The sequence below is a fragment of the Falco punctatus genome, assembly GCF_963210335.1.
Source record: "Falco punctatus genome assembly, chromosome: 9".
In the NCBI taxonomy this organism is placed as follows: domain Eukaryota; kingdom Metazoa; phylum Chordata; class Aves; order Falconiformes; family Falconidae; genus Falco; species Falco punctatus.
Window position 1 is genome coordinate 51167493 of NC_137589.1, and position 26700 is coordinate 51194192.

General features: G+C 45.4%; 1 protein-coding gene and 1 long non-coding RNA gene across 3 annotated transcripts in view; one reads left to right on the forward strand and one right to left on the reverse strand.

The window, feature by feature from the left end:
- The window catches only part of PAPPA (pappalysin 1), a 420169-nt gene that overhangs the window by 347684 nt on the left and 45785 nt on the right, over window positions 1-26700 (forward strand). For both annotated transcript variants that reach the window (XM_080402293.1, XM_080402292.1), the window contains 3 exons: window positions 13164-13277; window positions 13682-13817; window positions 17417-17630. In XM_080402293.1, coding sequence (XP_080258419.1) covers window positions 13164-13277; window positions 13682-13817; window positions 17417-17630 — 464 coding nt within the window. The remainder of the gene's footprint in view (window positions 1-13163; window positions 13278-13681; window positions 13818-17416; window positions 17631-26700) is intronic.
- LOC308069649 lies at window positions 19129-26694 on the reverse strand. Its single transcript, XR_013930471.1, has 2 exons — window positions 21110-26694; window positions 19129-20387 (listed from the first exon to the last, which is right to left on the reverse strand). It is a non-coding gene; the product is annotated as an uncharacterized lncRNA (long non-coding RNA).

Below are 26700 nucleotides of genomic sequence, written 5' to 3' on the forward strand. Positions count from 1 at the left end.
ATGTGCACAGGCTGTTGCAAGAGGAATGTAGGTTTGCTGTACGCATCTGAGCTCCTTTCCAGTACTGGCTGATCCACCAAAAAGCTTCAGCTTAGCTTACAGTGTCTCCAAGTCTAAAGTTAGTTCAAGGGGGTCCAAAGCTTTGTCTTTATTTCAGCCTTCCCCCAGATACTTCAGACCAGTCAATTTGGTCTTCTGCCTGAAGGCTGGAGAGTTGCATCACGAGCCTGGCCCTGACCATCAGGCAAATTCAAGCTGGAATGCTCCTCCCTTGGCTTAAATGATGATATTTTACTTTTTTTTTTTTCAATGTGCAGGGGTTAATTAAGCCTTATCACAGCCACACTGCTCACTTTCTATTCCATTTAATAGAGGTGGAAACCAGAGCACAGAAAGGTAAAGCTACTGTTTGAGGATTAAACCTCAGTATCCTTCAGAGATGTTGCAGGCATTGGGCATTATTGAGCCTAGCCCCACCACCACCACCCAGGATGAGGAAGTTCAGGATGTCTTGAAAGGGAGATGTTCCTATCTTGGATAAAAAGAAAATTGTTCAGGGCCTGCTGAGAGTTGCTGTCAGGGAGCAGAGACCTGCAAGGGGTTTGTGGTCATTTTAGCTCTGTCAGCCACCTCATGTCTTCCCATTTGTGAATTAATCAGTCTTTATCTTAGCACAATTTGGCTGTTCATTCCCAGTACAAAAAGACTAGAAAACTGTCCACCCAGCTCCTCACTTTAATGGCTAGAAAACTTGTTTCCAACTTGTCTTGCTGGGAAAGCTGGATTTTGCAACCTCTCTGCTAAAGGCACTCTACTGGTCCCTCCTTACATGTTTTCATGGCTGCTTTGCCTCGTTGGAGTAGGTGGTCCACGCGAGGGGTCCACATCAAGGTGAGGAATGCTACAAAGATGTGTGCTAACATCAGTGCCATGGCTCCTGCTCAGGAGTCATCTCAGTATTCTGGGGAGGTCTCTAAAGCAAAATAAAATGAGAGATGGGATGTCTAGGTAGGCTGACTTGGAAAAGGCTCAGTTGCAGAGAGATGGCTGAGAAAGAGCATTTACCCTTAAAGTCAGTTGAGAGCTGGCTGGAGAAGAGGGGATGCTGCCCATCACCTGGCTGCCTTCTCCCTGCTGGGACAGACAGTGATTCCCTCCCTCTCACCCCTCCATCCCTACCTCTTCTAGTGTTCCCCTGCTCCTGGCAGTAGGAAACCAGCAGACCCCATGGCTGATGTCGTAGCCTCTGGCTGATTTGTGTAAGGGGAGGACAGAGAGAACACAATGAGATGTCAGAGGAGATTCCAAGAAATTTTGCCAAACACTCAAGGGATATTTTTTTTTCTTTCCACTCCCCCCCCCCCCCCCCCCCTTAGTTTTGAGAATAATTTTTCAAGAGCACATATGCAAGTCATCTAAGGGAAACAGAACAGTGAGTACCAGGGGCTGGTACACTGTGTTCCCTTTGTGTACTGTAGAGAAAATAGATAAAAGAAACAAAGGATGATGCAGAGAGCAAAGCAGCCATCAGTACTCTCAGAGAGGTTCAATCTGACCTTTTCAGAGATGAAGGTCAAACCAAAAATCCTCAGGTGCTGGAAACTGGTCCTGTCTTCCTAGGACCAGGAGACATTTACCACTAATGAAACGAGAGCAGAATTCCATGCTGTTTGTTGTTGCTAGAAGCAAGAAGAAAGGCAAGAAAAGAATATTGTCTTGGATAATAATGAGGATTATGTGCTTCTTTGGGAAGTAACTTACCATTTTATGATCATATCTACTGTACACCCAGCCACCCACCCAGATTACATGCAGTAATAGAAAACAGCTTGGACCCCCCCCAAGCATCAGCGAGCTGGAAAGCCGGACCCCACGACCGCGGCGGTGCTCGTTAGCATGCACTCTTCTGAAAGGAGACCCCCCTCCTCGGCCCTTGCCCCTCAACCTGCCAGTCTCTCTGTCTGCTGTTGCTGCTCACAAGCCTTTAGATGCAGAGCATGTCCAGCCGTAAGCGTGGGATAGCTCTCCTGCATCCCATCCGGGTTGTTTGTCTTGGGTCCCTCTCCATTCAGAGGAGAATGATTTTGCATAAATGCATCGACACGTCTGCTTTGTTCATGCATGAAGGGTTCTCGGCATTTCTCATCCTGCCCCCACCCCAGCCATCTTCTCCCTACCCCCCTGGCATGTAGCTTCACCAGCTTTTGCATGATTTCCCTGTGCAACAGCAAATAAACCTGCCTGAAGCATTACCAGTCGATCAAGTGCAGTTAAAAATATCCAGTTGATTATTTTGGATAAAATTAAAACAAGTGATCGGAAGGAGGGGATGGAAAAGGGTTGCAAGAGTGAAGCTGTAGTGGCCTTTTACTATGTAATTTCATTTCATGTTCCTCACAAGAAAACATGTAAAATATGTAAACAGAGCTCTCCAGGATTGTAATGTAGCTACATAGCCACAGATAGACAGGCAGGCAGGGTGCTATTCTTCAGCAGAACGGAATGCCATCCCCAAAACCACACGATCATTTCTTTAAGCTGAAAGTAAACTTTCTCATGCCAGGAGTGGAGAATTTGTTTTTTTTATTTTAAATGAAGGATTGTCTGCTCTACTTATTCCAAGTACCGTAGGCATTTTAGCCCACATTGTCACAAGAGACCTCATATTTTGAATGCCAATGAATTTTAGGGTGTTCATCTTGAGATGTCTCTAAAAGGCATGGTTTTTGGTGGATGGATGGGGAGGATACCCAGTACTGTCCACAGGTCTCTCGAGTCAATCCCTCTGTCCCTACCTGCAAATAAGTATCTGCTTTAAAAGGAAAAAAAATAAAAAACCAAACAAAAGCCCCACAAACCAAACAACAAAACTGAGGACCATTTGGATAAACTCCTGAGCGGCTCTAAATCTCTCCTGAATCATGCTGCCTTAGTTGGAGCTGTAACTGTTGAGGTACCCCAAATCCGTGCTCATTTTTGGAAATACTGCCTGCAAAGTTAGAGGATTGCTGTTTCCTCTGAGGTAATTTTGGTGGTAAGTCTGATAAGAAGACATGATTCACGCTTCTGGTAAGCGGGCCCAGCTCCCTCTGCTATCAGCAGGAGCCTCCCCCGGGCCTGGGTTTCCACCGTAGCCTCAGGGTCTGGCTGCAAACTGCAATTCGTGCCAGGAAATGGTTATTTGCATGATCAGTGCTATTATCTGCCTGCACATGTACCTACCCACTGGGAGAAGCCCTCACTTCAGGAGAACATCAAGTTCTGCTTAGCCATTTTGGTCATTGGGCCAAAATCCTTACACTTGGCACTTTGGCCAGAGGATCTTATTTTCCCATTTTTTGGTAATTAACCCTTGCATCATTGCTCTCAGAGAAGACAAGTCTCTTTTCAGGGAGAAGCTGAAGCACAGGGTAGAGATGACCTTCCCTTCACCTTTCTCCAGCCAAATACCTTTCAAAAACCTGCTCTTCCAGCGGAGCAGATCTGTTCCTGGTGCACAGCACTGTGCACTCAGGCCCTTCCCAGCTGGAAAGGAAAGGCACACTGTGTGGAAATGTAACTGTTTCCCAGGGTCTGTTTCTGGTGGGACAGACCGAGCCTCAGCAGTTGTGAGTTCCTCCATCCCATCCTCCTGGAGCCTGCTCCTGGAGGGCAGTGAGGCTGAAGGAGCCATGAGCTTCGTCTTATAGACGATCTTCATACTTGAATCCCCCAGTGACTTCTTTTGGGAGCAGCTGGGAGTTTCTGTGAGCTCCCCTGCTAACCTGGGGCTTCACGAATGAAATGCTCCAAGTGGTCTTTTGGCTTAATTTGTTGGAGGTCGAGGTTTATCAGAGCAACAAGGGCTGTTCTGAGGTTAGAGGGAAGCGACAGGCTTCCCCAGACACTTGCAACCAAACCTTGACTTGGGTGGAGATGAGCATGGGCTGGAGGAAGCAACTGGCTGCTGTTCTGTGGACTTTCTCTGGCTGGTCAACTCCTTCAGAGGAATTAGTTTGCATGACAGTGGTTTCATCACTGCAGCTTCAGTGGGAAAAGCCCGGTGAAGCAGGGGGGGACCTTCTGATTTGCATGGCACAAGCAGTGCCTTCAGGTATTAAGAAAAAGAAGCCACAAGGTTTAACCTTCACACACACTGGTGTAGGGCCGGCTGGTTGGATAGGGCACCGAAAGGCTTCACCTCCCGAGGTGTAACTGCAGGCAGCTCCCCAGATGGCACATGGTAGCTCCGCTCCCCCCGCTGCACTCCCTGGGAGCCCTGCTACAGCCTTCCCTCTCGCTGTTAAATTCAGGGCCTCTTCCCAATGTATCATCTCCCTGGATGTATCCAATTAGGGCCTGTTGACAGCCCAGAGCAGACTTATACCCTTAGGATTAGAGGCATGTGTACGTCTTCATATAGGGAAGGACAACAACTGGGTGGCTGGCTGGCTCGCTGGGAGTGCGGTGTGGGAAGCCGAGCAGCTTGGAGAGGGAAAAGGAGCCAGGGAGAGAGAGATTTGCACCCCCAGTTATCCTTGCATGTGGAAACACTGTGTGATGAGGGTTGCGTGTGGTTTACACAGCATGTTTACATGGTCCATAACCCTAAACAAAGCTGAAAAGCATGACTTTAACTCTGGAAATAAAAGCGCTGGAAACCCCTGTTTTTCTGCACATGAGAAAGTTTTGTTCTTTAAACACACAGATGTTTTTAAATGAAAAATCACTCTTTTGACCTTTCCTGAATGTGATCATGTGGTCAGAGCTGACATTAACCACTGCACGGCTGTTTGCTTCAGCCGCAGGCAAAGCTTAGCGAGCAATCTTCAGAGCTCATGGTAGCACCTGTGTTGTTTCATCTCTCTTGGAAGCTGCTCCTGTGCCCCGTGTGGACTCGGGGTGGTTCAGGGGACGTGGGGTTAGGTAGGGGGCTAGTTAGGGTCTACTCCTACCATGCTGGAAAAAAAACCCACATTGTTGTTTTTTCCTGCTTTTAGCTGGAAATGTGTAGCTTAATATTCCCCACCAGTTTGTCTCTCTTCCTATCAAAAATGTTGCCCAAGTATTTCTAAGCATCCCTGTCCACCTCAGCCAGTGTGTTATCCTGATGGAGCTCTTCATCGAGCTGAAGTTCTTTAGGGATTTGTCATTGTTGCTTTTGGGCTTTCTTTAACTAGCTGTGTGCTTTCTTCATCCAAGCAAATTTATAGGACCAGTTTTGGAAAGGAAGGAGAGGATGTTACCAAGTAGATTGTAATAAGATCAATCCTGCTTTTCCTCACAGGGGTGCCAAACCAGCAAAACTACAATGAATCCAGTGAGTCAGATCTGCTAATATAAATATAAAAATAAAAATACATTTAAAATCCTTCTAAAGTGTGGCGAACGTTCTGCCTTTGACAGTTTGATTTTCTGATGCCAGCTGCTCTCAAATGAAACACTCCAGTCAAAGAAATAAAAAAAGAGGAAAAAAAAAAGTTTTTCTCTATTCCACTCATCAGTGGTAAAAGCTTATGGGATGGGATTGTTTTCCTTTGCCGCAGCACCTCCCCGGCCAGCCTTGGCCCGGATTGTGTGTGAGCTTTGCTGGAGTGGACCTAGCTGGTTCAAGTTAGAGACAGGCAGTTTGGGAACCCAAGTGTGCAGCCAACAATAATGTTCTGGCTACTGTATTTGTTTAACCTTGCTCTCCAGTGGATGGATATACAGTCTGTTAAAGCACTTATCAGTCTATAATACCTTCACACTTTTGCGAGCAGAACTGTGGAAGTCGTAGGCAGGAGCTTTTGCTGCAGATTGAAAATGTCTTTTAGCTTAAATGAGGCTGATGTTTGCAAAACTGAAGGTATAAGGTCTTGTTTGGGTGCTGTTTCTTTATGCTGTCTGCCTAGCAGGTTGCATTTGGCTGCTCTTTCTGCTGGTAGATGTATTTGTGAATTTGAACATAATAGCAGAATGCAATTCAGCGCTGAGTCTAAGAATTATGCCTCGTAGGTGAGATCCCGGCAGTGCTGGGGTGGAAGATGCTGTTGTTTGAGAGCAGCTTCTTTATGTCCTACTGCTGTGTTGAAGAAATAGCAAATGTCTGATGTGAATAAACAGGAGCACATGGCAAATTGCTCAGCTACACTTTCATGTGCTTCACACGAGCCTGCATTCCACGCTGCTGTGCACTTGGAGTTATCACTTGATTTTGCATCTTTTCAGCGTGTGTTCCTGAATGGCGAATGAAGCAGGGGCAAGGAAGTTGCACTCAGGAGCTCCAAACACTGGTGTTTACTTGTGGGCTTGTATCAAAGTTGACTTGGTTATTAAATCCCATTAGTGCAATTAGTTCTTCTTTTTCTCACATTTTTTCTGTAGTTTCTGGCCCAGGCTCAAATGATGTCTTTGGGGTGATCCTTTGAACCATGCAAAAATCATCTGGTTAGGGTTTTGTTGTAGAATCAAAAATCTATGTTGTTTTTTCCACAGGTCCAGCTAGCATCCTAGTTATTTTGATTACACCTGGCTGGATGTCAAAGCCAATGTGGGTTTGGGATAGGGCCAGTTAGAACTGATTTACAGTTTTTTCAGGTATATCATGTGAAGTTTATGGTTTTATGTGATTTTGATTTGAACTCATCGGTTTTAAATGAAGCTTGCTTTGAATCTGGAGATAACAGAAATTCAAAGGAAAGCTCAAAGAATGCAGGTCTGCATGATTTAAAAATGGAAATATATTGTTCATACAGACTCTTTGGAAGTGGAATAACTGCATTTTTTGAGAAAGTTAAAGTTAATAACACATGTTGAATACACATGCAATCTGGGCCATCACCTAATGGAAACCCCTGTAGCTCCCATTACTTTCCTGCAACTAAACCAGCTTATATGACAAAACAAAACAGCCCTTGCATCTCCCACTCATTTCTGAATCACAGCCCTGTGCTACATCCAAAACTCTATCCAAGGAAATTTCCCTTTGGAAATGAACACCATCATTTTTATTGTAAAGTAGAGGAATTTATCATCGTGTCACATTGCAAACAAACTATTGATGCTGTGCCATATCGGCTGCAGTATTTTCAGACACATAAAGGTCACTTTCCAATGACTAAACAATTCAGCTGGAAATTGGGGCTCTGTGCTGAGAAAGCTGTAGTAACATGCTGATCAAATACTAAATCTGCAAGATCCAGAGACCATCAGCTGCTCCAGGTTGAAAGGGGAGGTGGCTGTGCTGAGGCTGGACATAGCAACCCAGCAACGGGGCTTTATTTCATCTTGCAGGAGATGTAATCTGCTTCCCAATCCCACAGCCAAATCCTGTTCTTCATTACACAGGTAAATCTGACAGATGAGATTTCCTCTTACTTCTGAGCCAACCAAATCTGGGAGTAATATAGCATCAGTGCGTTACCCCAGGAGTTTTATCAGCTTCCAGTTGATCAAGCTTTTCTGTTGATCACCTGCCTGCATGCCTTTGTCCTGGAGCAGGACATGCTGCAGTTTTTCATCTTTTGCCATCAGACCTTGAAGTACCCCAATGAAAACAGGCAAAAGCAGACAAAGAGCATGAAACTTAGGAAAGCTGTGTATCAGACGCAGAGGACAAGGAGAGGTAGGAGCTGCAGTTTGTGAGCATCAGAAGTAAGGGAAAGTTGCTGCTGGAGAAGAAGCAGCAGACTAGAAGGTAAGAAGGCTGTTGAAAGAGGGAGTACACAGCTTTCTCTCATCATCTGATGCTTATAATCTAGGCTGCTGAATCTTGGATTTGGGTTGGGCTTTTTTATTTTATTTTTTACAACAACAGGGTATTTTAAACTCATTGTTAGTGCACATAAAAACATAATATATGTACCAGTTTGGAAAAAGTAACTTTGAATGCTTTCCTTAAGTCTTAGAGGCCAACCTGAAATGACCCGATGATGACTTTCATAGTTGGGCAGACAACCGTTGACTCAGATCTTCTGATGAGACAAATCCAGAATACTAATAAAAGAGACTAGTCCTAAAGCATTTCTGACCAGAACCTAGAAGAAAACCCAGAGCAAAATTCCTGATGTCCCTTGAGTAAGCCTATGTCTATAATTTCCATCTGAGCTCTGTGGGCTCCTGAGGTTTGCAATGGTCATAGGAATTGGCTGATTTTTGAGGTGTTTGTTTGAGCCCAAATGGTGGCCTTTTTAATGGTTTGGTGCTCACTAATGCAGGCAATTTCATTTTTCTGGAACTCCAACCCAATTCCCAGCCTAAATGAGAAGAACAGTGCAACAGCTTTCAGAACAGATTGGAGGTCTGTGCTGCAGTCGGCAAACTGGGTGGTGTCCATGTGGCAGTCAAGCTGCCTTATAATATTGGGCAATAAACAAGCAGGAACCTTTCTGGTATTTAGCAACTGCACCATAGTATCTCATCCTTAGTAAGATTAACCTTAGGTCTGCAAAAACAATAGCATATTTAAGAATAAAAGGTCTGGGTGACTGCCAGCCACCTTGTCTGGCAATGGAGAGAGAAAGTTTTCATCTGTAAGGGATGTGTTAAAATGCTGCTTGTGTCATGGTTGGGATTCTCTGGCATGTGTTGAGTTAAATATAAATAACATTCTGCAGAGCAGTCAGCTAAAAATTGTAAATTAATTAGGTTTCAGTATTATGGTTGAAAACTGTTCTTTATCTGGATCTTCAAACAACAGAATAGGTTCTGTTTGTGCCTCCACAGGTTCCGTTTCAGTCCATGAGTTTTTCTGTGGACTTGTACAACCTCACTCAGGATGTTGTGTGCTCCCCAAATAGACGGGGCTGTGGCTTTTACCAACAGATCCTGTTCCTGCTTGTTCTGTGGCTGCTGTTTTGCAAATGGGACACGGTATAGCCTGTTTCCCAGGAAGCTGTAGCGATCTGCCTGGGTGCAGAAGGGTCAGCAGCATGGTCCCCAGTAGGAAGGAGGGAGGGAGAGGCAGAAGCTGCGTGTGTGGGGACAATAGCCCCTCACCCTTCTCCCCCAGGAGGAGGTTGCTCCCTGCTGCCTGATGGAGAAGTGCTGGCGACAGCCCTTCACAGCCGTACGTAGCTTGAAGACATAGTCTGGAGGAAGCCCCACCATGGGACAGCAGATGGGATTTGGGGAGCAGACAGATCTGCGCGCTGGAGATTTGCTGTGTTTACAGCCGCCTGTGGGCATGCAGACAGGCATGTCCACTCCAGCCGCGGCGTCAGCCGTATGCCAGCGCTGAGTAGGGCAGCATCCTAGTTTAAATAGCAGCTTTGCCTGTCAGCATTTAGAATTATTTTGATGTTACAGCGTGAGAGATGAGAACCACCAGTGTATGGAAAGCCTGTGGTGTCTGGCTGTGCTTGCTCAATGGGGAGGACAGAGTGGGATGGCATCTGTCTGTATTTAACCCACTCCTGGGGGAAGGTATATACTTCGTGCATGTATGTGCTAGTTTGTCCTTTCTCTTTGCAACATCTGAGCACCTTTACATGGCTAATGGCTTTTACGCTCCAGATACCTGTGTGACGTGGGGGAATATCATCCTTGTCTTACAGACGAGGGTCTCGGGCCTGGAGAAGCCAAGTGTTGCCCAGAAGGTTGTAACGGGACCAGGCACCAGGCACGCCCAGGCTGAGGCCTGCTCCAGCGCCCAGCCTGTGGGATCAGTGACCCTTAACCTGTCGTTTGTCTGCAAGAGGAGCCCATCGGCACAACCTAACATTGCCTGCAGCCATGGGTTGGATGGGGATCGTTCGCCAGGGTGCCTCCTAACATTTGCTCTTCAGCAAATTCTTCCATACTGCTTTGAAGGAAAACGATATGAGGAGATGGAGTTGATTGCAGTAGTAGATGCGTTTTAGATGTGGCAATGAACTAAGTGCTCCCAATATATCACTTTTCCCTGTCTGCTGACACGTTCCTCGGTCCCATTAAGAGAAGGAAAACAGGAGAGGCGGTTTGAAGAACATGTTGTCCCTGTGATTGACAAGAGGTTGTATAAATCAGTCAAAGGGAATCCTCCAGGCATTCCCTCTTGTGGGAAGATCCCACAGTGCTCTCTGGCCTTGTTCATTCTGTCTCTCGATGTTTGTGTACAAAATGTGTGGGTGGGAGACAAGCTGGATTAGAACCTCCAAGAGGAACAGACATCAGCAATTTTAATTGAAAGCAGCTTCCTAGGGAGGGGTATGACATGGGCTTCCAGTAAGTAGACACAAATAGTCCCCGCATACTTTGGAGCAGATACTAAACTCCTGTGGATTGCAATTGCTGTGTGGATCTGAGAACCTGGATAAGCCCCAGTGAGTGAAGTTTTTGAGTCCTGCATGATGCTGTCATTCTTCAAAGAAAATACTTGAGTGTTTGGTAACACCCTGAAATGTAAAGTACATCTATCCCTTCCCTCCGCAGCTGTCAGGTGCTTTAGCTGTTGTTTTGCATCACTGTAGCTAACGAGGATGTTAGGAAATAATTTATGTCTCATAAGCGTGGATTCCTGTGAATTTGTAGCCATGAGGAGAGATGATGCTCTGCCTTCCAGGCCATTGGAACTTGCAGCTTACAAGTGGTGGTACTACAGCAGTAAGTGCCTTCACGCTGATGCTATCTTCTAGGGATTTAGAGGTGTGACAGACTCTCCCAGCAAATGGTTCCCAGGCTTTGCAGTTGTGGTGTAGCACTCAATAACAGGCTAGAATCAAAAAGGAGATGTATTTACTGTGTGCATTAAAGCCTATTGAGGCGGTGGAGTCTGTAGGTGATAGGGGCTGTTTATCTAATCAGATTTTTATTACAAAACCTTAAAGAACTTTTTTGCCATTAGCTAAGTTTACTAGACAGCAGCTAGTGTAGAAAAAGCTCTTATGGCCACTCTGAATGTCGCGTCTGTTAGACTTTTCCCACACTTCCTGATTATACTCTTCTCCTGAAAGAACTTTTTTCCCCAGTACCACTTTGAAGCACTTGTCTGAGTAGCGATGGATCAGCCTCAGCAGGAGGAAGCTTATCTAACCTGTTCAAACCAGGGCAGTCCACTGAGCCTGCACACCTCAGCTCCACGTGTCTCAGACACAGGCTCTTTATGCAATATTAAGGTTTTTGCTAATATTCTCAGGCAGAAGTAGAAATGCACACAAATCAAACAAGGCATTTAAAAACTATCAGAGATTTTCAACCCACCTCAACAGGGGTTTATTTTGAGTTTGATTCAAACTTTTGGTGAAGGTCTAGGTGAATTCTTAATACAGGTTTTCACTCATCCATTAAGTGGCACTTAAAATGCATCAAACATCAGTAATTTTGTTTCTTTCAGCCACCTTCTTGGACTAATAGAGGAGGAGATACAAGAGTAAGAACAAAATCATATAAAAGTAAGGAGGCCTTTGTTCATGTCAAAGGGCTCTCTGACCATATAAATTGCAGATGTGACTACGATAAATTCCCTAGCTGGAGAGGTATTAAAATAAAAACCATGCTCCCAACAAGAGACAGGCTGCTGAAAATGCAAGGGAGAATTGCGAAATGGTACATGTCGAATTGCTGGCCTGGATTTCAAATGCCAAAGATAGTTTATGTAAAGCCTTGCTCTGCTGTAAAATGTAACACTATCTACTGGCTAGCCTCAATGAAGCTTGGTCCCAGTTGTTTCAAAAAAAAAACAAACAAAAAACACAACTAAAAATCTTCCAGCCCATTAAAGCTGATTTATGTTTTGCCCATAGATTCCTCTGTGCTGGATCTTGAGGGACTCAGATGATGGAGGTGATTACCTCACTTTTAGCCGATCTGGTGTCTCATTCCCAGGCATCCCAGGCTCTCTTTGCATCGCCCAGACTTTGCCTGCTGACACCAAGAGGGCAGTTCCATGCAGAATTACCAAGTGGGCATAGGATTTTGAATGGTTAAAACCACCTCTGTTAATTCTCTTGTTTTGCTTCAGGGTTTTGGTTTTGTTTTAATAATCGGGGAAATTGCTTATGGGAACAGCTTTACTGACAGCACGTCACCACCTGATTGCTCAGTTCAGACTCTGGTCTTGGAAAGAAATCCAATACTGTCCCCAAGAGTACATAGCTCCAGTTAACACCTAGCACAGGTGGTCTGTGTGACCAGTCCTAGACTCTCCTGTGGCTCACACAACTGATGGAGGTGGTTTGACCTCCTGGGTTACAGTCATAACTCCATTGCCACTATATTGTATGACCCCCGGGAATTCCCTCTATCCCTGTGATTCTGGTAATGACAGTCACTAAGTTCATGAAAGCTTTGGGAATCTTAATAGGTACCCGTCAGATGTTCTGAGAGCCTCAGCTGGAGGCATCCTTCTAAAGCAGTTGTAACCTCTTGCACGGTGGGCATTTCTCATGTTTGCTGGGGGGATAAAAGCTATGGTCATGCATGTTTCTTTTTAGAAGCAGCTTTACTGAACAGTGCATCTACCGTTTCTTGTAGCTTCATTTTCACATCTTACACACTGATGGCACTGCAAGGCTTTCTGGTACTTAGATTCTGGCATTTTTTCCTTTGAGCTTTATATCCATGCTAGCACTTGGAATGCATTTACTCGTTCCTTAGTGGAAAGAGCAGTTTGCTTATACTCTTACTGCTGTCTGCCATGGAAGGTGCTGTAGGTGTAAGGAGAAGGTGATTCAACTTGCAGGAACTAGTTAACAAAACAAGAAACTAGTTTGCTTAAATTGGGTTGTAGAGACAGGACTTCCCTGGCTACACTTACTTCCAAGTTTACATGGCCATCTGTGGCTTCCCTGGGGTTTCAGTAACGTGCAGGTTTAAATAGGGCATTGCTTGAGTATGTGGAAAGCATCTGCAGACCCTCTGTGCTGTGAGTTGGTACGTTCAGAACCGATCATCACTTTGACTCCAGTGGGAAGAGTTGTGGTCCATTTGGGTGGGTGCAAAAGTTCTGAATGCTGTCAGAGACCTTGTGCCAAATTAAGAGGAAACTGTTGGCTGCCATCCAGCTGCTGTGAGTCTTCAGCTCCTTTTCATGTTTCAGTTTTTCTTATTGAGGTGGAAGACCTGGAAACGTAACTTTTGAATAATCTCATGGTATTTAGAAACATCATTGTTGTGTATTATTTTATTCTAGCAGTGCACCTGGACTTTTTTCCCCGCTTTAAACAGTCATAATGCTTCCTTACTGTCATCTACATCTGGTTTGGCATGTGTTTTTTCTCCTGCAGATGTGTCGAACTAAGGTGATTGACTTGAACGACGGAGTCTCTCAGTACGCCTGGTATCCCTGCACGGCCAACTTCCAGTACTCCCACATGACACAGACCATTTTCTGGCTGAAGGTAGGCAGCACACACGTCACTCAGAAGTCTGCTCTCTGCCTGTCTGTAGAAAGTTTCCTCAACAAGCAAAATACCGTGGGACAGCCTTCCCAGGGCCAAGCTGCTCCTTTCTTTGAAGTATGTTTAGTGCAAAATAGCAAAACAAAGTCTGAGCACTGTCTAGAGAGCCAGTCGTGAAGTGCCCTCCTGGGACGAGGCTATTGAATTTCTGAGGGTACAGCCTCCAGCTGCAGGGCTCTTTGACTGGAGTTTATCTAGTTTGTGTAAGAGAGGTTGGAAGAGAAGACTTCTGTGTGACCTGGGGTGGGAATTGTTATTTTAACAGTCCTGGACTGACTCTTGGGTTTCTTTAAAGCCCACCATGGTTCTCCACCTCAACCTTTGCGGGGCTTTTGTTTTCCCAGGCTTATTTTTCCCAGCCTATGGTAGCTGCGGCAGTCCTAGTTCACTTGGTCACTGATGGGACCTATTACCTGGATCAGAAGCAGGAGACCATTGGTGTGCAGCTGTTTGACACTAAAGAGCAAAGCCATGATCTTGGTAAGACTGTATTTTATTAAACTTCCTCTTTATTGCTTGCTTAATTTGTTGGTACCCCATTCACAAACTGAACAATACTCCTGCTCGGTTTTTCAAGGATCAGACAAAAAAAAAATGCTTGCTTAATGCTCTAGGACCTGAGTTTACTAGAGTGTGTTGAAAATGAGGCATCATTTTATACAGATGTTTTTCCATTCCTGTTCACTCTGTGTTTCGAAGTGGTTAGTTCCTCTTTAGTCATTAAATAAGGACTATTTCAATGTTTCACACACAGCACCCCCCTGGAGAGACATTAACAGTGATACAGATAACTGCTGATAGCAGGGAGTGAGGGACCTGCCCCAGCTGCTGCATTCACCAGGTGTAGTTGGCTGGATCTCTAGTCCTGCTTGCAGGGAGGTTTCCATGGCTGTTTAATGGCCAACATTTTTCATGCAAAGCATTTCAGGTTTGATGAAGGTCTAATACCAGGGCTCTTGCAAACTCCTTGCATGGCCTCAGGCAGATGTGCCTGGCAAAGGCTGTGGACCTGCTAGTTGTGCTGAGGTGCCAGGGTGGACCATACGCTGGGCACAGGTACCTGAACCTGGCAATGTTGTGTCTGGTGCATTGATTCTGGCTGCGTTTAAGCTCCAGAACCAAGAGGCTTACCCTAGCTCCCAACTCCACGTCAGGGTACGGCTTGCATAATCCCTTTTGAGCTGTCCCCTGCCCTTTTTTGCACTAGCCATGTCACCTCAAGAGCAGTTTTTATGGAAAACATAACCCTGCTTCCCCAGCTTTCTGTTTTACCATAACTTTGCAATTTTGACAAGCTGAAACTCAAATGAACTTCCTGCTAGTGATGAGAAAGAAAAAGGACACACACAACTGACAGGTGTTAGGTACCTATCCAGGGTAATATATAATTTGGTGGGGTGTGGAGGAAAAACAAAGAAAATATATGTGGTGTCTGCTGTCCGAGAACAATCCAAAATTCATAGCAAGTTGTGCAGGTTGAGTCAAAATAGCTCCCAGTTTGCCAGAGCCCCTGGATTAATTTCATCCTCCTCCTTTTGCAAAACAGTGGCACATAGCTCTTTCCCTCTGAGAAATAAATGATGGAGACAAAAGCATGCCAACAAACACTTAATGCAACATTTCATGGAGACAGACAGATTGTGAGAGAAAGAGAACCAGAAAGAGGAGCAAAGAGGAAACTGAGGGTTAGGTTTTGAAATCCTTGATGAAGTTGCAACATGAATTTGGCATGGCTCAAACTGATGCCTGGAGATCTTCACAGCTAAAATGTTGCCTTCGTCATTTCCAGAAGAGGCTGGCCTGGAGCAGAGAGGTGTAGGTGGGCTACCCCACAGTTCTCACTTTGGCAGAGTTCCTCGTCACTCTTCTGTCTGAGATCTGGGTGTGACATTAAGTCTTTGTCCAGGATATTGTATTTGATGTGTTTTAATTATCACTGTGGCAAGCTAGTAACTGCAGCTGAGATGCAAACTTTGGCATGCACTGGGTGCAGGACTGACTGCAGACGGTCAGTCGGCCTTAAGCAACAGCTGGTGGCAAACTAGAAGTATGTCCAGAAGGAAGTAGCAATAATTTAAAGCTTGATCAGTCCTCAGTGTGCTAGACGCTCCCATGAGCAAAACACAGTCTATCCAGAAGTGCAGTTTTCCACCTTGATCAAAGCAAATGTTTTCCATGTGAACTCCCAGAAAATAATGAGAAGCTTCTTTTGAGTCTCAGTAGGAGACGGAGAGGTTGGGACACCAAACACCTCGGTGCTGCTAGCTCAGAGCCATTGAAGACACTGGGGTTCAGCTGCCAGGTACTTTGCAAGAGCTGTTGAGCATTGAATAGGTGGATACAGAGCATGGGGATGGGGACAGCTCTAGCTCCGCTGCCATGGGCGCATGTACTGTCTTGAGTGGCTTTTTGCTAATGAAGGCAGGTTAGTTAAATGAACCTGACCCGTTCAGTCCCCGTTTAACTTGTCGGAGTCAGAAAGCACAAGCAACTGCAGCGCAGCTCTGAGGGTCTGTTTTGTTGTGGACACCACCTGAGTGTGAGGAATGAAATTGAAGTGAATAAACAGCCTCATACCATAAGGTCTTTCTTGGCTTTCCATCAGAGAAGGCAGAAACTTCCAAGGAATTTGGGAACCCGGGATTTTGAGTATTAACTGCACCTGTTTGTAAGTGAGAAACGTGCACCGTTCCACAAGGAGCTGATATCAAAAGACCTGTGGGAGGCAAGTAGACAGGGAGGTTATTTCAGGGTCAGGTAAAGACCAAAACAAAAAGACTTTTGCTTTTTTATTTTATGGGGTTTTATTATTATTACAGGAAGATATTTTTTTTTTAATTAGAGGGTGGGAGATAGATGTTTAAAGAGAGTGGTCAGAAGTCTGTCTTAATTCACAGGAAATCACTTTCTAAGGAGAAAAATGAAAATTTTTTTATTCCTTCACTTTTGAGTCAAGAAACCTGAACTGGGAAAATAATAATAATAATAATAATAATAATAGAAATCCCTGAGCCAGTTAAACATGCAAATATAATTTATTTTATTTCCAAATTTGTAAGTCTCTCATGGTAGCCAAAGGGCCTGGGCCAAAGCCGTTGCTGGGGGAGCTCCAGTGAAGCGAATGGAGCTGGAGCCAAGCTGATCCTCGGAGTGATGCCACGGAGCCGCGGAGGCAGGGCTTTGCTGGCAGCCAGCAGGCCGTGAATCTCAATTAATGAATTTGAGGCCAGCTGACAGCTGTCTGTCCTTTCAGTTGCCCCTGAGATGGATTTGGCCCATTTGAATTCAATTTGCCTGTACCTGAAGGTGGAAATTTATTCCCAACTATCCCTGAGTACCTTCTCTGCTGAAGAAAAGGAATTAAGAAGTCTCCTTGTCATCTCTGGTGCTTCTGTGCACCTCGCTCTCTGGAGATACTTATTTTCCCAAGGCACAATTATTTTCTTCTCATAAAAGAGGACCTGTAATACCCTCAGTGGGTCCATCGCCCTTGTTTCTGTCTCCAGGAAGATCTTCACCTTTTTTATCAAAGAACAAGATACCCTAAACCTGAAAACCATTAATAAAAAAATCAAAACTGGGCACATTTAGTGTAGAGCTCATGCAAAAAAAAGTTTTATGCTGAGTGCTAATGACATGCACAGCTACAAACAAGCCACTGGTGTGCTGGCCACGGTGCACAAAGCCACCCAGCCTGCCAGCACCATTTGATGCACGGTATAAAGGGTCCAACTGTCCTCTCAGACCGGTTTTACAATAGCGCGACTCCGCTTCCTCCGTGATGGTTGCTCCTGATTTAACAGAGCACAATAGGAACGTAGCTGTGGTCTAAAGAAACTGCTCTGAGAGCCTGCCGTGCTTGTGGAGAGAATGGCAGCCTTTCTTCAGCTGTCTGGAGGGATATACTTCTCTGTTAAGCTCTCCGGAGCGATTTGGGAAGCCCCTCCAGGCAGCTTACCATAACTTTTCAGCTCTATAGGACCGCTCCTATGGGTGAAATGCTTCTGAAGTGCCCACTGCTTCGGGAAGTGATTGTGTTAAGTCTGACCCTTCCTCTGATCTTGTCTCTCCTCTGGCAGGTGTCCACGTCCTGAGCTGCAGGAACAATCCCCTGATTATCCCCGTCATCCATGACCTCAGTCACCCTTTTTATCACACCCAGGCTGTCCTCATTAGCTTCAGCTCCCAGTTTGTGGCCATCTCCGGGGTGGCCCTGCGTTCCTTCCACAACTTCGACCCCATCACCATCAGCAGCTGCCAGCGAGGACAGACCTACAGCCCGGCGGAGCAGAGGTGAGCCTGTCAGCTTGCTTCCTTCTGCCTCGCCACCCACCGCCCCCCGCGCCGCCCGCCTGCACCGGGGGTTAAGAGGAGGCAGGAGGGACACGGCAGCTGAACCCTGCTGACCCTTTTGTGTCGCTGCTAAAAAACCGGCAGTGTTCTCATTGATCAGGATGGATGAGACATTTAACCTGCATGGGATACTGTTAGCGAATTATTTCCTCTTCCTTTCTCCTCCCTCCATTATCCCAAACTTGGAATTGGGGCCAGTTAACTCTTCGTACATTCCCCAGTACGGCATCGTTTTCACCACTCACACACCGGCTCCAATCTAAACCGCTTTGTGCTGCTGAAGTGCTACAGGGACCTCCCACGGAAGCAGCCGTGCGGAGACAAAGTGATGCTTGTGCCCTGGCGGGGCCAGATCCTGCGAGGTGCTCAGGCCCGTGCGGCGGGTGCTTGGCCGCCGGCATTCGTGGTGTTTTTATGGCCGGGTAAGGGCCCTGAGTACCTCTCTGGATCTGGCCCATGCTCTGAAAAGCTCTGTGGGACCCCCCAGGATGAAAGGTTTATGGCTACCGTTTTATTCTTGTTGTTATTACAGACACATCAATAGATCACCACCAACCCCTCTCAGTCTCTGCTTTACAGCATCCCACAGAGATTGTGACCTTTCCTGGCCTCTGGTGCGGCAGCTTCATGGATCCTTTCAGCGAGGCAGTGAAAAGAAGAGGGGAGAATTTAGCAAAACCCCTGAAAGAATATTTTTTTTTTTTCCCTTTGTGAATTCAAAGTGTGAGCAGTCATCATGCTGTAGCGGCAGCAATAGTAAAACAAGTTGCATATCCCAGTAAACCTCTGCTCAGCCTCCCAAGCAAGCTGTCAGGTTTTTTGATAATGTTCTGGCTTGGTTTTAGGACCTGCTTTTATTCCAGGAAAGACAGGAGGGTGAGAAGGGGGAGAAGGAAGGGAAAATAAAATTAAATTTAAAAAAAATTTTAAAAAAGGAGTATATCTATAGCTAAATCAATCCAGTCAGTGTGTTCTGACCTAGATTCAAGGAGTCTGATCATTCTATGCAATAGGTTGTATAAATTCAGAGGCCCAAAGGCAGCAGGATCAAGTTTCCGAGGAGAAATCTAGTTGTGGAAGTTTGGCCAAATCCCAGTGCAGGACTGGGAGAGGCAAAGGGTGAGAGAGACCCACTGGAAGGAGACGGCAAGAAGCAACAGGGAGCTCAAGAGGGCTGAGGCGCAGGACCACGTTCTTCCCTCTCAAGTTTTCAGTAGGAATTGAACCATTTGTTCACTTATGAAATTAGAAGTGCTCTCTGTTTAGAAAGTTATTTCCTTAATAAAAAATTCAGTCCCCTTAGGCAAAGCTTCAGTAAGCTTCTGCAGCCCGGCAAACTAACCTTTAGAAATCTCTTGAAGAAGAATCACCCGCCGTTTGCCTCTTCTTTTTCTTCTTGGTTTTTTTTTTTTTGTTGTTGGTTTGGGTTTTTTGTAGGTTGTTTTTTTTGGTTTTTTTTTTTTTTTTTGTTTTGTTTTGTTGTTTTTTTTTTTTTGCATTGTTTTGTTTTCATGATGCACTGAACCATCTTAGCCCCTTGCTCTCAAAAACCCCGTCAGAGCCTCGCTCGTTCAAAGGAATGGCTTAGGTTTTGCAGGTTACAACGCTGGATTGATCATAAAGTTTCCCATGTCAGTCAAGGAACTAGAAACTCCATGAAATAAAGTCCTGGTCCAAAGCTGATTGAAATCAGTGGGATTTTTTCCACTGGTGACAGTGCTGTAGTGGGGAGTCTCCTGTCTGCCTTGTGGTGGGATAGTTTGGGGTGCCCATATGTGCTTCCTTCTGTACAAGTATCTCTGAGCACTTGAGGTGTCCAAGACGCAGCGAAAGCTGTGCATTAGGTCCTGCAGCAGGAAATAGGTGACGCCTTTGCTGTCCCCTGCCATCTTTTTCCTTTGTTATTTTACTCAATCCAGGAAGAATATAGAAAGATGGATTTAAAAAATGTATTCTTAACCAGATCAGAAGCGGGATGTAGGTTTTCTGCCTCCCATGCTCACGGTCTTCCTACCAGACTCCCTTGGAGTGACAGCCCCACGCTGCCTGCCCTTCCCTTCTCCCCTTTCCCCACAGTTGCATTTGCCTAATACAATGTTTAAAATATTTATTTATTTTTTAAAGGAACTTTCCTTCCTTATGTGTAAGCATCAATTTTAACCACTTTCATTCTCCTTAGGTCAACATGGATATTTTTGCCTGCTCTTTGGCTTCTTTCTGCAAGAGATATTATTTCTCTCTCTTCTAGGAGAATTATTTTGGTTGGAGAGGATTTATAGCCAGATACAGACACTTCTAGGCAAGGGTGCAGATTTTAAATATGTGAGGGAAAAGAAATATATCGGCCCTTGAAAATTAACAGAGCATTTATTTTGAGGGTGAATGGATCACTCCCATGGGTTAGTGACAACTTAATAACTGAAAATAAAGCATTTTTTTCTCTTTTTTCTTAAAACACGTATTAAAGTTAATATTTTAGAAGAGAAAAAGGAGCTTAAATGGAAAAGTCCCATTGAACTTTATAGGTAGTTGTCAGCCATCGTTACCTCTTTTGAAAATCTATTCCATCCTTCTGAAGACATTTATAGAGAGGTTGAAAAAAAAATACTCTGTACTTTCCAGTTGTTTTTTCTGCTGCAGTTGACCACAGGCTCGGTTTTGTTTTTAGCAAAAGTTTACCTCACTGCTGGAGATGTGCTGTAAAAACAACACGCTTTATTTTCACATTGCATCCTTAGACCAGACATAATTGCTCAGTTAGTTTTTCTTCTGTGCTTTATAGCTCAAATTATTATACTTTTATTATTTCCTATTTAGCCTGGTGGAGCAGACAGTGAAATAGGGAGGCAGAGGCAGAGGTAGAACTGCCCACCCTGCATCACTCTGGCAACTAGCAAGCATGGTGCCTTGGGGCTGCCTTCAACGGCGGTTCCTCAAAAATCAGGGTTTTGTCCTTTTTGCCAGGTGCAAGCATTAGCTGAGGGCCTCCTATCCCTGGCAAGGCAGTTCTTGTGAAGTGCCGCTGTCCCTCGGTGGCATTTCCCTGCCATGTTCACCAGACCTGTCCCCTCCTCCATCCCGCCTGGTGCCCTTTGCTCCTCTCCCGGAAACTGCAGGCAGTGGGCGTGAAAACCCAGGTAGATACCCCAATTCACCTGTCAGAATTGTGGATTTTAGGAGTTTCCAGCTTTCTAATCCCCCATTAACTCTGTGTTTGTAACGAAGCTAAGCCTGCACACCGCCGGAGCAGGCTCTGGCCGCCCGCAGCTCCCTGCTGTGCATGCCCCACGTCGCCAGCTCCCTGCACTCTCTAGCTAGTGTAGCAAAGAGATTTTCCTTTCTTTCATTTGGTTAAAGCTTGGCGTGAACTCAGCATTACGGCTGCAGAATTGCTTCTGCAGGGGAGATTTTGGGCTTACCTTCCTCCATCAGTGTGCACAGCTGGGTGTTTGACAGCTGGGGGGGACCAGCACTGGAGACCAAGACTCACTCCTGGCCAATGTGCCATCGCCTGCCCTGGCCCTGGCCTCCGTGGGGGGCCATGGGCCATCCTCCTCCTCCGGGCTTCACCCTCTGCTGCCCCAAGCCAGCCCGGGGAGACGCAGCCCACTCCAGCTCTTCTCTTTGTCTTGCTCTCTCCTGCTGTCAGCTTCCCCAACAAGAAATGATGAAGATAAATCTTCAGCAGCGGAACAAATGCAACCGGCCTTTATAACTCTGGTTCTTTTTTCCCCCTTTTTATAAGGGTGGGGGGGAAGGGTTTCCTCTTTTTTTTTTTTTTTTTTTTCCTGGTGTGATTTAATGCAGCTTTCTCTTTCACGATTCGGCCGTCTTTCCCCTGCCCTGCGTTCTGTCATTAAAAGCAATCTCTGTCAGCTTGCTTCTGGTGAAATTAATGAATTTCTCACAGAACTGTTAATCATAGAAGCTTTGGTCCATGACATGTGTTATAATTCAGTGGGTTTTTAACCTTCGCCCCATTTTGGTAATTGGCAAACGGCATCATTTGGCTTTTATTAAAGTGGAAGGCGATGCGTTTTCTTTGTTTGTCTGGACAGACTCTGGCAGGGAGACCTGCAGGGCTGCTGACGCCCAGGCACACGGTCCCGCTTCCAGGCTGGCAGGGAGGGCGAAGGAGCTTGGAGGCCTTTATCAGTTGAGTACGGACTCCCCCAGGCAGGAATCCCTCCCACAAGGGGATGCCGACAGGCTGAAGGCAGAGCCAGTCCCCAGGGAGAACGTCTCCCTGCCAGTGGTGGGGACGGTAGTCTGCACCAGGGAATGTGGCTAGAATACATATACGCTTGAATTAGAGAGAGAGAACCTGTTCTTGCCTTTGGAGGGATCTCTACAGAGGAGAAGACAAACCCACCATAAGGGTAAATCTGTTAGAAAAACCATCAGCAGCTACGCATGTGTGAGCTGTACGTGTGGTGGTGTAGAACAAAACCAAAGTGTGCTTCAGGTCTGTAATCCAGGCTGGCCTGGGCTGCAGAGAAGGAAGTTTTTCCTACGTACAATAGGTAATGGTGTGGCTTTTCTCGTAATGAGTGTATACCCTGAGCTTTTATGCTCACTTATGCATATATATGTGCCAGAGCTATCATGAAGGAAACAAATAATTAGGGCATTATACTATGATGAGTTCTTGGAAAAGTGCTTGACCCCAGGGTTAGGAAAAGAAAGTTTGGCTGCTGTAAACTTTTCGAAAGAGGAAGTCCTGGATTGTTTTTATGTGAGGAGGGAAGAGTTCCACTTAATTGTTATAATTCTCTATAAACATGTTAAAATACAAATGTTTCTAGGATTGTGTCACTAAGACCCCAATTTAGCAAAGCCCTTAGCTATTTGCTTACATCCCCCTGTAGTCAAATCTATCAGTGGGACTTAACTGTGCTTTTGAAGTTAAGCACGTATTTAAGTGCCTTGCTGAATTGGGGCCAATATTGGCACAGAGAAATAAAGATTTAGAGGTTAATGACTGAGCTTATTTAGATTAGGGATGGGCAGAATGGATTTGAATAAAGGAAGAACTGGCTCAGAATGTCAGCCTACATATGAAGCTAACTCAGTTCAGGGCTTTTCACATCACTGAAATGGTCTGCCTTGATGGGTGTTTTTAACATGCCGCAGGCAGAGGAATGCGTGCAAGAAACCCACAGATCCTTGCACTCACCTTGGAGCGAGAGTGTTGCTTTGGGAAATCACACACCACCAGGGCAAGAACAGGAACAGGTGAATCCTGAAGTAGACCCAGTAAAATAAACACTGTCAGGAAATATCTGAGGCACTGACACTTGTTCGTTACATGTATGTCAGAAAATCATTAGAGTGGTCTGTGGGTGCCTTGCATAGCTTTGGTCCAGACCAACTCACATTCCCAGGTGCATTCAGGGAGTTAGGATAGACCAGGGATGATTTGCAATAGGTAGTTTTGGATGAAGTCACCCAATTTTGATTGCAGGACAACGGGATAAACTGCCCTATGACAGGAATCGACATGAGTTAAAGTACAAGTGATTTCAGTCTCAGATCCTCTATATTGTTTCTTTCCTGAGGAATGCATAGTTTCTGGAGCTTGTGATGATTAACCACTGTTAAATGGCAGGACCCACGCAAGAGCTTCTGTAACCCACAGTTCTGCAATATGGATGTGATGGGTCCTTTGTCTCAACTTCCTACTTGTAGATATTAATTTCTCCTTCTTAATTCTGCCTTTGCAGAACTCAATTCAGGATCGTGACTTCAAAATTCATTGGGATTTACGGCTGACAGTAGCTGATACCAAATTGGAACCAGTAGCTAGAGAACCAGAAATATTTAAATTGGAAACATTTGGTGGCAGTGGTTGGTTTTTTACAAAAAGTGAATGGCTGTATTGTTTGTCACTGAAGTCATTCATATAGAGTTACAGACAGAGCGAGCTGCCCAGATGATCTGCTAACTGAGGCATAATCTGGAGCCTGGAGGGGGTGGCTAAAAATGTTCCCTGGCCATTTAAGAAGACCACAAGGGGACTTGTAAACAGAAAGAAGAACATCACAATAAGTGTTTCTTAATGCCTTTGTCTGTGGCGTTTCAGTTCTGTAGGACTTTTAAGCCCAGGCTTGCTCATCTGGTGCCCTGATATGAACTCAAGAAACCAAATTCTTTTTCCCCTTTACATTGATGGAAATGAAAAGCAATGCCACTGATTGCGGTGACGTTGCTCCAGATTTCCCTTTGTGCAAATTGCAAAGGTTTTCTTAGGCTCATCCTTCCCTCTGAAGCTGCTCAAGGCTGAACTCAGTGCTACATAGATGTGTTGCACATTGATTCACATAAGTATTAAATTAAATAGGTCTGCTATTATTTTGTTTTTCCAACTTTAGCGCACAAAGGTTTTCAGATTTTGCGGGAGTTTTGCAATGGGCAGTCAAGGTTCGCAATATGCACTTCTGAGAATGGCTTGGCAGTAGTGCTTGCTTTTTTCCTCAATGAGTCAACTTCCTCATTTCCGAAGCCCTGGCACGGGAGCAACTCGTTTTGCAGTCTCACCGCCTGAGAAACGGAGGGGAGCAAAGTGACAGTTAGCTATCATGGGTAGATGTAGCTGGGACATGTAGGGAGGGTTCAACAAGATGTCATCCATCATTTATGCTCTCACTCAACATCCATGTTCAGATGTTCTTGCTAATGCCACTGGGTGACTTAGCAGTGCCGCGGGTTAACAGTAAGGTACCGCTCTTCTTGAGAAGCCACAGCACGTGAGGCTGCCGGGGCTCTGCTGCCCTGGGTGATTCATGTTGGGCATTGACACGACGTTGCATGTGGCTGTTCTCCTCACCTCATTTCTCTGGAAGAGAAGACCACCTGGGCACGAGGATATGCTGTCCACTTGCTCTTCCACCATCGCATCCACAGCCTTGTTGACTGGTGGAAAGTGAAATTGATGGCAGTTCAAATTTGTATGTCAGGCTGTGAGTTGCAGTGACTGGAAAACGTATGTGAAACCCTTGGTATGGGGGGTGGGATCCTGCTGAAAGCAGAATCACTCCACCTAGGTCAGCTCTGGCAAAGGATCACCCGTTCTGCAGAAGCAGTGAGTGTCACTGTTGTAGTGCTGATAGACAGGGCGCTGTTTGTTGCATAGAAGGGGATCGGGCTGGCCAAGACAGAAGTGGAACTCTCCTTCCTCAGTCCTATCAGCGACGATACTTTGTGCAGAATGAGGAAATAAGATCTTTCTGCATGTAGAAATTGTTTATGGCTCATCGCACTCCGGGGAAGGGCTGCCACTGAACACGCAACCTTAAATTACAAGCAGCGGGCGCTTCCCCTATAGCGCTAGTCGAGGGCAGAGAAATGAGTTGTGGAGGTACATAATAGGATCATAGAATCATAGAATCATTTTGTCGTCTGATCTGCTCTAGAGCTCAGTAGAGACATGTACAGATGTGCTTCTCTATCAGTAACATGGGGATAACAATACCAGCACAAGTATCTCACAGGGGTGTCATGAAAATTAATTAGATAATGTCTGCACAATGCCTTGAACACAGCAAAATACCATGTACATGCTAAGTCCTGTGCTTACTAAGGTGGACGCGATTTTTGTGGCTGTTAACCCTTTCTCTGGGAGAGGGGAATAACTTGCATGTAATCCGTTTCAAAATATGTGTATTGGTGCATTGCTTTCCCCTTTTTATGTAACTGTCTGGTTTAGGTTCTTCCCTACCCACATAGATGGTGAAATAAGTCAAGGTTTTCCCTCCTCAGAATTAATTACACTGTATTTAATTTAAATTCATTTTAATTTTCAGCAGAGGCATATTAACTTGTAGGAATCCTTAACCTCAGAAATTTTGTCTCTAATCCAGCAAAAAATATTTGCATGTAGAATCATAGTACAATTTGGGTCGAAAGCAACCTTTAAAGGTCATCTGGTCCAGCCCCCCCCCCCCCCCCCGCAATAAGCAGGGACACCTTCCATTAGATCAGGTTGCTCAGAGCCCTGTCCAACCTGACCTTGAATGTTTCAGGGGTGGGGCATCTACCACCTCTCTGGGCAACCTGTTCTGTGTTTCACTGCCCGCATTGTAAAAAATTTCTTCCTTATATCTAGTCTAAATCTACCCTCCTGCTTCAAGACTCTCAGCATTTTCATTGCCCTTTAGCTGAGGGACTGCCCCATACTCACATTCGAACGTGTGCTATAATGTTTGACTGAGGTCATCAGAGATGGTGAAAGATTTTGCGTCAACCAGACATCTCTGTGTATACAAAAATAAAACAAACCCCTCTTTTTACAAGTTGTGCTAAATGTTACAATAATTTACTGTAGCGAGAGCAGACAGTTTCTGTCCAGGGAAACATTTTATGGATGGCAGGACAGCAACTGGAGAGATCTGAAATGACAGCATGCTGCTGAGCTTGATAAGAGCTTATCAACACAGCTACACAGCTGATGTTTGGTGTTCCTTGTGAAGTGGAATAAAATGAATGTGTTGATTTCAATCACATTATTCACTCGAGTTTCTCAAAGATAAGAGTGTCTATCACAAAAACCCCTCCTCACACGTACACACATGCACGCTTATCACTAGCAATATCGGACACTCCTGAATTCAGCAGAGATTTTAAATTGGATGGGATGTAAGGACTGCTCTTGGAGGGAGAGTGCTTTTGTGGGATGGATGGATGGATGCACATTGGTACAGGAGTAGAAAAGCTACAGCGCAGGTGAATGTTGCAGAACGGAAAGTAATTCTGCAGAATTGGCAGGCTCTTCCCTTTTGCCACAAGACCTGTACTTTGCTTTCAATGTCATTGCCATTACCACTGTCCCTGTCCTTTGAAAGACATAATTAGACAGCGTGCTCGTTGGTGAGGAGCCCTTTGCCACACTGGGTTCACTTTGTGGTCTGTGTACCGGCTGCCTGACAAGTGACGAGTTTGCCAGTCAGACGCGCTTGCTTTTGTGGAATGAATGATTAAATGAATGAAAGCACCGCTTCTTGTCTCCCACCTA